Raw genomic sequence first — 9426 nt, forward strand, 5'->3', positions numbered from 1 at the left:
GTGTCAATTATTCATCTGAACACAATTCTTGTTACTATTCGGCCTATATTATCACTCGTTTCTTTTTCCCCTCCTTTGTAAAGCATTTTACTGTGTTACTATATAGTTCAAAGGAAGTGGATGATGCCAGATGGTTGTGTATATACACACACAAACATTGAAGCTAGACTTCAGGCAACTAAAAAGGTGCAATACGTAGCTTTTAGACGTGTTAGTGAACAACATACATGGTGGCTAATGTAGAGGTGCGTGTATACATGGAACAATTGTGCCTTTTTGATGGAAATATGGAGGTGGCTCTTAAAAGAGCCTTTGGGGGATATTCGAGTTCAGGTCATCCTCATTTATGCGCGCTCTCCGCGAATACGGCGGGCCAGCTGGATGTCCTTGGGCATGATGGTCACCCGCTTGGCGTGGATGGCGCACAGGTTGGTGTCCTCGAACAGGCCGACCAGGTAAGCCTCGCTAGCCTCCTGTAGGGCCATCACGGCGGAGCTCTGGAAACGCAGGTCGGTCTTGAAGTCCTGGGCGATTTCTCGCACCAGGCGCTGGAAGGGCAGCTTGCGGATGAGTAGCTCAGTGGACTTCTGGTAACGACGGATCTCTCTCAGAGCCACGGTGCCGGGCCTGTAACGGTGAGGCTTCTTCACACCGCCGGTGGCCGGGGCACTCTTGCGAGCAGCCTTAGTGGCGAGCTGCTTCCTGGGGGCTTTGCCACCGGTGGATTTGCGAGCGGTTTGCTTGGTTCTGGCCATGGCGCTGCTCTGACAGTCGGGAGTATAGCCTCGAAATGCCTATGTGAAGTTTATAAAGCCGGCAGTGGCGCCTGCTGATTGGACACCATCTCCCCACCACCCCGATTGGCCCGTTTCGCAGGCCTCCTCCGTTGGCCATTGGACGGGAGGCCCGGCCTCTCCAAAACTCAAACTCCCGGTGCGCGCGCAATAGGACGCCGCCGGCCCTTTACGCGCAATAGGACGCCGCCGGCCCTTTACGCGCAATAATAGTCGCCAAAGTCAAGAGTGACATCTTATAGGCACGTAATAATAATAATAATAATATGCCATTTAGCAGACGCTTTTATCCAAAGCGACTTACAGTCATGCGTGCATTATTTTTTTTGTGTATGGGTGGTCCCGGGGATCGAACCCACTACCTTGGCGTTTCAAGCGCCGTGCTCTACCAGCTGAGCTACAGAGGACCACGTATCATCTAATGCTAGCCTGCTATGGCAAATGAGGCCAAGTAGGTGTTGTTGTTCATGCAAGGCCTCATGTGGGCACAGAATGTCGAAATAGTTGTGTATACACCCACTCAATGTATTGCGGTCATAGAAAGGTACTTTGCGCTTTTGGAGAGCTAGGTGGTTGGCTCTTAAAAGAGCCTCTGGGGGTTGAGAAGTCAAGTTGAAGTCGCAGTAGCGAATTTACTTGGCTTTGACTGCCTTCTCGGTCTTCTTGGGGAGTAGGACTGCCTGGATGTTGGGCAGCACACCACCCTGAGCGATGGTCACACCGCCGAGCAGTTTGTTCAGCTCCTCGTCGTTACGGACGGCCAGTTGCAGGTGACGGGGGATGATACGAGTCTTCTTGTTGTCACGGGCAGCGTTGCCGGCCAACTCCAGGATCTCAGCAGTCAGGTACTCGAGTACGGCGGCCAGGTAGACTGGTGCGCCAGCGCCCACACGCTCGGCGTAGTTGCCTTTGCGCAGCAGCCTGTGCACACGGCCCACGGGGAACTGGAGGCCAGCACGGGATGAACGGGTCTTTGCCTTCGCCCTGGCCTTGCCTCCGGTTTTGCCTCTTCCGCTCATATTGGTAGCTTGAGAAAGTCACAGAAAGTCTGAATGAGCCGCTCGCCACTTCGAGAGCCGTACATATACCTCGCCACAAGAGGCAACGATTGGCCACCGGGCCGGTGTGGCCTTATCCAATTGGAGCGAGGGACAGACAGATGGACAGACAGACAGCCCTAAGCCGGTTCCCACCCACAGGCAGCGAGTGAGAGTTCTATATCGTGGAGCTCCGCCCCATAGGGGAGCTATGCTCCTAGTGGTTTACCCTCTGCCCTAGGGCAGAACAGCCTGAAGCAAATTTATGCACACACCTACAGCCAATAGGAGTACAGGTGTCCCTATATAAGGAACCCCGTTCCCTCAATCTGCCTCCCATTATCTTCAGCGACTGGACTAGAGAAGAAGCCTAGAAGACTCAGGAAGATTTCGACGTTGATATCCAGCCATCAACGTCTTCCTAAATGAGCGCACCAACATATCCACCCCCAAAGGCCCTTTTCAGGGCCCTCTGTCGATGTACTTCCATGGCCGTTGCGGACCCCCACGACCTATGTTTCGTGTGCTTGGGACCGCAGCACGCCAAGGATGGTCTCGACATCCCTCCTAATTGCGCCTCCTGCGCCCTCCTTCCTGTGAAGGAGAGGAAGCAGCGCTGGGCGTTTTTTAGAGAGGACGTCCCTCTGGATGATGCCCTGTCCACACTCGCCTCCGCTTCGGAGATATCTGGGGACAGTGCAGAATCAGAGGATGACAAGGAGGGCGCCGAGAGGGATGTTCCAGTGGGACAATCCCATACTCTGGCACCTGCCTTCAAGACCCCCTCTCTAGCAGAGAGCGTGAGGTCTGAGGGATCCTTGTGCGATGATGACATGGGCTCTGTTAGGTCAGAAGCCCTGTCCTTCGCAGCAGCCTCTCTGCGTTCCGACTTTCCGGGACTCATTGAGAAGGCGACCAAGCGACTGGAGATTGCGCTGCCCCCAGCTCCCCTCCCTATGGAGGTGGATCTGATGGAGGGCGGCCCTTACTCTAAACCAAGGAGAGCAGCTGAGCCAATGGCTCCAGCCTTGCCCTCCCTTGGTAAATATGTCGAGGGCTCGTGGGGGACACCCCTGGCGGCGCGTTCGCCGGCCAGGGCGTACACCCCATTCACCAGAGTGAACGGATACGAGTGGGCAGCTAGGGGAATCCCCAGGCTCGAAGGCGCCATGACGGCGTTCTTAGTGCCGGGTTCGAGTCCCTGGGCCGCCTCCAAGAAGGCCACTCTGCCGGCGCAGAAGGATAGGTTCACAGCCACTTTGGCTGAGAAATCCTTCACGCTGGGAGCCCAGAGCGTAGCGGCGGCAAACAACATCGCCATCCTCGCGGCCTCCCTATCCCGTCTTACGACAGGAAGGTCTGAGTTGACCAGTGAGGAGGTGGAGGAGGCCTCCAGGATTTCTGGAGCCATTCTCCACCTGACACAGGCGGTAGCCATCTGTGCGGGCAGGACCATGGCCACTTCGGTGGTCATGGAGAGACACCTCTGGCTGTCTATGACAGCTATGAAGGAGACTGATAGAGCTTCATTGCTCAACGCCCCCGTCTCCAGCGAAGGGCTATTTGGCCTCGCTGTAAAAGACGCCACGGAACGAATCGCCAAGCTGGACGAGGAGAGGAGGCATCTGGCTAAGCATCTGCCGCTGGCGATGAAAGCCAGCAGAGCCCCGACAGTTCCGTCCACCTCAAACGCCCCCAGCAGAGCAGGGAGGCGACGGGCCAGGCGACAGGCGCCCACCGAAGGAGGCAAGAGAGCGGGTTCGGCCCCTCCAGCAGCAGCGGTGGCAGCAGCGGTTCCGCCGACCGGAGAGGTTGTCACAAAGCCGGCCTGGCAGCACCGAAAGGCATCCCAGAAGAGACGGCACTTGTGACGAGGCGAGGGGGCGAGAACGGGAGATGGCCCGGCGTACGACGCTCAAGAGCCTACTGTTCCCCCCCACCCCACTGTTCAGGGCGTGGAGGGCGTTTTGTTTTATGTGAATAAAGAGCGGAGTCTCACTGACATTGTCAATGAAAGACATTTATTCCATAAGGTACAGAACACTTCACGTTCTATGGTATTCCCCCACCATCCTGAGTGTAGCTCAACCCACCTAGAGTGCGTTGCTGAGCGCGCTCAGGAGAGGAAAAGGGAAGAGGTAGCAAGGCGCAGCCTTAGCTCACCTAATAAGGATCTCTTACTACAGACTCCTAGGAGCTCTGTAGTGAAGGTCTCACATAGCAGGCAGCTGCCTATGTCCCAATGTGACATGAAGGCGCAGCCGCTAGCCGGGAAGAACGCCTTGCTGCAGGCTAATGCCTCAGCCGGCGCAGTTCAGACCCGTGCGGCGTTCACGGAGAGCGGGAATACCAGAGTTACAAGTGTAACTAAGGTATGGACGCCTCCGGTCTATCATGAACGTATCAATGCCCATGGCTCTGAGCGCAGCCCACCACTCACTGAGTGTGTTGTAGAGCAGACGCATGAGACCAGTAAAGAGGTATTATGGCACCACCGTGTGGTACCAGTCAGAGAGCACACCTTTCAGACTCAGATGAGTGCTGTAATGGATGGGTCTCAGAGCAAGCGGCAGTCTCAGTCAGACAATGACGTGATGATGCAATCGCTATTCGGGGAGAGCGCGCCGGCTCAGGTTAATGCCTCAGCCAGCGCAGTTCAGAACCGTGCTGCGTTCACGGAGGGCCGGATTACTGGAGTTACAGGCGTAACTAACGTATCGAGGCCTCCGACTCACACAGAACCAGCTGATGTTTCCTCTCCCTTTCGAGGGGGGCCCACCCTGGGCTATTCCACCAACTCAGTGCTGGGGAATAGCGGCGGCGAGGGCCATAGAGGAATACAGGTCCTTCCTACTGGATGTACCACAGCTTCGTGCACGCCCGCTCTCTCTGCATTGCTGGCAGTGGCGACGAAGCTGTACCCTCTCACGCTGGCTAGAACAGACGTTAGAGAAGGGTTATGCCCTCCAATTCCGCCGGACCCCACCCCCGTTTCGGGGAGTGGTGGAAACGGTGATGAAAACGCCGGACAAAGTAGCCGCTCTGATGTCAGAGATCACGGAACTTTTGGCGAAGGAGGCGGTCACAGTAGTTCCCCGAGAGCAGAGGAACAAAGGGCTCTATTCGCCTTATTTCCTAGTGCCCAAAAAGACGGGGGGAGTGAGGCCGATTTTGGATTTACGCATTCTAAACGAAAGCATAACCAAACGGCCCTTCCGAATGCTGACGACAAAACGTCTACTGGAATGTGTCCAGAAGGGAGACTTTTGTACAAGCATAGACCTAAAGGACGCGTACTTTCATGTGCCGATTCAATCTCGCCACAGAAAGTTTCTGCGGTTCGCCTTTCAAGGGGTGGCGTACGAGTTCACGAGGATGCCGTTTGGGTACGCCCTGGCACCTCGAACTTTTTCCAAATGTGTGGAGGCGGCATTGGAACCGCTGCGTCGTCAAGGGATAAGGATACTAGCCTACCTAGACGACCTGCTGGTTCTCGCCCCGTCAGCAGAGCTGGCGTTCATGCACACGACACAGACAGTGATTCATCTCACGCGTCTGGGGTTCGCTGTGAATTGGAAAAAGAGCGCACCCTGGCCCAGTCATCAGATAGTCTACCTGGGACTACAGCTAGACTCTGTAATGATGAGGGCGCGAATTTCGGACCCTCGAAGGGCAGCATTGGTACTAGCCCTGAGGAAGTGTCGTCCGAATCACACAGTAACGGCGCTATCGATCATGTCACTTTTGGGTCTCATGTCGGCAGCCCACTCTGTGGTACCGCTGGGGCTTCTGCACATGCGCAGAACACAGCGGTGGTTCGCCCAACTAAGACTAGACCCAGTGCGTCAACGTCATCGGTTGGTGGTGGTTCCTCTCTCGCTAAGAGCAGACCTGGACTATTGGAGGAACCCGTGCGTTCTCACGCACGGAGTCCCGATGGGCAAGGTGTCATCCTACATTCCAGTGTATACAGATGCCTGTCTGACTGGATGGGGAGGGACATGTCAGTCTCAAGCGATAGGTGGTGCATGGCCTCAATCAGGTCGGCACATAAACCTCTTGGAGTTGGAAACGGTTCGACTGGTTCTGAACCACTTTGCGTCTACCCTTCGGGGTCGCGATGTGTTGGTTTGGTCAGACAACCGGACCACAGTAGCTCACATAAATCGCCAGGGAGGGGTCAGGTCTCCTGCCCTCCACAGGGCGGCAGAGGAATTGTGGCTGTGGGCTCACAAGCACCTTCGCTCGTTGAGAGCAGCGCACATTCCGGGCTACTTGAACGTAGGGGCAGATCTCATGTCAAGAGGGGGTCCTCGAGACGACGAGTGGTGTCTGCACCCAGACATTGTTCTCCAAATTTGGAAACAATTCGGGAGAGCCGAGGTGGATCTGTTCGCGTCACGTGTGAACGCGCAGTGTCCCCTATGGTTCTCCCTGAGACAACAGGACGAGCCGCCATTGGGAAGAGACGCGTTCGCGCACTGCCCGTGGCCGAAAGTTCTCCTGTATGCATTCCCTCCGCTGTCTTGCATTCTCCCACTGCTAGCCAGGGTGAGATCAGAGGAGCTAACAGTGATACTGATAGCGCCCGATCGCCCGGGGGCTCCGTGGTTTGCAGAGATGAGTCAGATGTTGATTGTGCCACCTTGGACAATTCCACATCGACGAGACGCGTTGAGCCAGGCGGGAGGCTCGATAGGGCAGTGGCCCATAATCGGTCAACCACTGAGGGCTTGGTTCCTGAACGGGACAGGTTGAAGCGCCGTGGGTTATCTGATGCAGTGATCAGAACCATACAGAGCGCTAGGGCCAGTTCCACTTCCAGGATGTACACGAGCAGATGGAATGTTTTCTCACAGTGGTGTAACACACAGGACGTAGACCCCATGAGCTGTCAGGTAGAGAGTGTGCTCTCATTCTTGCAGTTTATGTTTGATAAGCAGAAATCGCCCTCCACCATTCGAGTGTTTGCAGCGGCAATTTCAGCTGGTCATGAAGGGTTTAACGGGAAAAACCTGTTTAGTCATCCATTAGTGAAACGTTTTTTATTGGGAACGCGACGGCTTAGGCCAATGCCTAGAGCTACGCTGCCCCGATGGGATTTGGCTTTGGTTCTCGAAGCGCTATGTAAGTCGCCGTTCGAGCCATTGAATCAAATACCCCTCAAAATGCTGTCTATCAAGACGGCGCTGTTGCTCGCCTTGACTACCGCTAAGCGGGTCAGTGATTTGAGTGCACTGTCGACGAGACCCGACTGCCTTGCCATTAATGGCGATTTGAGCAGAGCGGTGTTACGTCCCAACCCGGCATTTGTGCCGAAGGTTATTAACAGTGCATATAGATCACAGACCGTGGAATTGTGGGCTTTTTATCCCCCTCCCCATGGGGAGAGGAGTGAGAAAAAGCTGCATTGTCTGTGCCCAGTACGCGCTTTGGCGTGTTACGTTGAGCGCACAGCAGCGATTAGGTCATCGCCTCAGCTGTTTGTGTGTCACGGTGCGGCTGCATTGGGTAGACCACTTTCAAAACAGCGATTGTCTCATTGGCTTTGTGAAGGCATTGAGACGGCGTACGAGGCGGCGGGGCAACAACCGCCTCAGGGTATTAAAGCGCATTCCACTCGTGGAGTAGCAGCTTCTACTGCCCTCTTCAGAGGTACAGAGGTAGTGGATATTTGTAGAGCGGCGTCTTGGTCGACACCGTCTCCTTTTATTCGTTTCTATCTGTTGGATATGTCTTCTAACTCTTTGGCTCGATCTGTACTCAGCGTGGCTGAAGGGAGATCTTGAGAAAGAAACAGAGAAAGAAAGCAGGATTGTGACCATGTTCATAAATCCGCTTTTGTTAGAAGTAACATATTTGGATGGACATGTTTTCCAACTCTTTAACTCGGTCGGCTTTCAGCAGAGCTGAAAGGCGATTTTGAGATGAAGGGAGTAGACAAAGCAGGACCTTGGACAGGTTCCAATCAGGTCCGCTTTGGTGAAGAAAACTTGTCATGGTATCAAGAATATTGAGGCACGGCTATCTGCTAGTACAGATTAGCATGGCTTCTATTCTGATGATCTGCCCAATAGCCATTGCCATTGTCATTGAGCTAGATGGGGCGGGTCCATAACCGATGACGCGGTATATTGTGACGCCCTAATGGGTTTCTTAGTTGCAGTACTGCGGGAATTGGTTGCAGCCATTGCTGGGCTTGACCTTTTTTCATTTTTTAATGGAAAGTGTTAGGCTCGGCAGGGAGTACATTTTGGAGCGTTTCGCTCCGCCTTAAACCACTAGGAGCATAGCTCCCCTATGGGGCGGAGCTCCACGATATAGAACGATTAGTTACCGGAGTGTAACTCCAGTTCTATGAGTGGAGCGGAGCCCCATAGGACTTAAGGCCCTACCGACCCTCTCTAGTCTCGCTGAAGATAATATCTCGGGAGGCAGATTGAGGGAACGGGGTTCCTTATATAGGGACACCTGTACTCCTATTGGCTGTAGGTGTGTGCATAAATTTGCTTCAGGCTGTTCTGCCCTAGGGCAGAGGGTAAACCACTAGGAGCATAGCTCCCCTATGGGGCTCCGCTCCACTCATAGAACTGGAGTTACACTCCGGTAACTAATCGGCTACTTTGTTTCCCTCCGACTTTGTTACTTTGTGTCATTTCGCGTGAGCGCCAAAATGTCCGAAATGACATCCACACATTATTTCTCTCCAAATGGGAAACAAACAGCTGGTGAGGGTGCACTCTTGAGTTTGAAATCGAAGCCACTATAGTATTGTTATTGTTATTACATGGCACTTGTAACACATCACAGCAGCCTGCCTCTGAACGGGAATAGCCCAGTGGCTCATATATAAAAATGGCTGTTGAGGGTGCACTCGTGAGTTTCAATTCGAAGCCACTATAGTATTGTTATTGTTATTACATGGCACTTGTAACACATCACAGCAGCCTGCCTCTGAACGGGAATAGCCCAGTGGCTCATATATAAAAATGGCTGGTGAGGGTGCACTCGTGAGGTCGAATTTCTGAGCCATTTTGGCCCTCTATTATATGCCTCTCCCTTCGCACACACCCAGAGTGGGACAATGTTGTGTGCGTAAAAGTAGCCTAGTGTGCGTAATTTCTTTTCCACGACAGGTAGTACATGGAAATCAATGCGCTTTCTATGGAAAGAGGTGGGTGGCTCTTAAAAGAGCCTTTTGTGGTACAACATGTGTCGAGTAGAACACTGTTTGTAATAGGTTTACTTCTTCTTGGGGGCTGCCTTCTTGGCCTTGGCTGCCTTGGGCTTGGCGGCTTTGGGCTTGGCTGCCTTTGTAGCCTTCTTGGGGCTCTTGGCTGCCTTCTTGGCCGCTGCGGCGGGCTTCTTCACCTTCTTGGGGCTCTTGGCGGCCTTTTTGGGTGTAGCGGGCTTCTTGGCCTTCTTGGGGGACTTCTTTGCGGCGACGGCCTTCTTGGCTGCTACCTTCTTGGGCTTCTTCGCCGCGGCGGGCTTCTTGGCGGCCACCTTCTTTACTTTGGGGACTGCGGCTTTCTTGGCGGGCTTCTTCGCCTCGACGGCTTTCTTGTTGAGCTTGAAGGAGCCGGATGCACCGG

The 9426-nt window shown here is 54.1% G+C and overlaps 2 protein-coding genes across 2 annotated transcripts in view; both read right to left on the minus strand.

The window, feature by feature from the left end:
- Positions 1-344: 344 nt before the first annotated feature.
- Positions 345-2321, minus strand: LOC311123470 (histone H3.2-like; the record flags this gene model as incomplete). Its single annotated transcript, XM_084197733.1, has 2 exons — positions 345-695; positions 2316-2321. 2 exons carry the CDS (start codon positions 2319-2321, stop codon positions 345-347), a joined length of 357 nt encoding a protein of 118 aa, XP_084053859.1.
- Positions 2322-9073: 6752 nt separating this feature from the next.
- Positions 9074-9426, minus strand: part of LOC311123471 (histone H1-like) — a gene marked incomplete at both ends in the record, with an annotated part of 5614 nt that continues 5261 nt past the window's right edge. The window contains one exon of the mRNA XM_084197734.1: positions 9074-9148. Coding sequence (XP_084053860.1) covers positions 9074-9148 — 75 coding nt within the window. The remainder of the gene's footprint in view (positions 9149-9426) is intronic.

The sequence above is a fragment of the Coregonus lavaretus genome (assembly GCF_964263955.1).
Source record: "Coregonus lavaretus genome assembly, contig: HAP1_SCAFFOLD_8430, whole genome shotgun sequence".
In the NCBI taxonomy this organism is placed as follows: Eukaryota; Metazoa; Chordata; class Actinopteri; order Salmoniformes; family Salmonidae; genus Coregonus; species Coregonus lavaretus.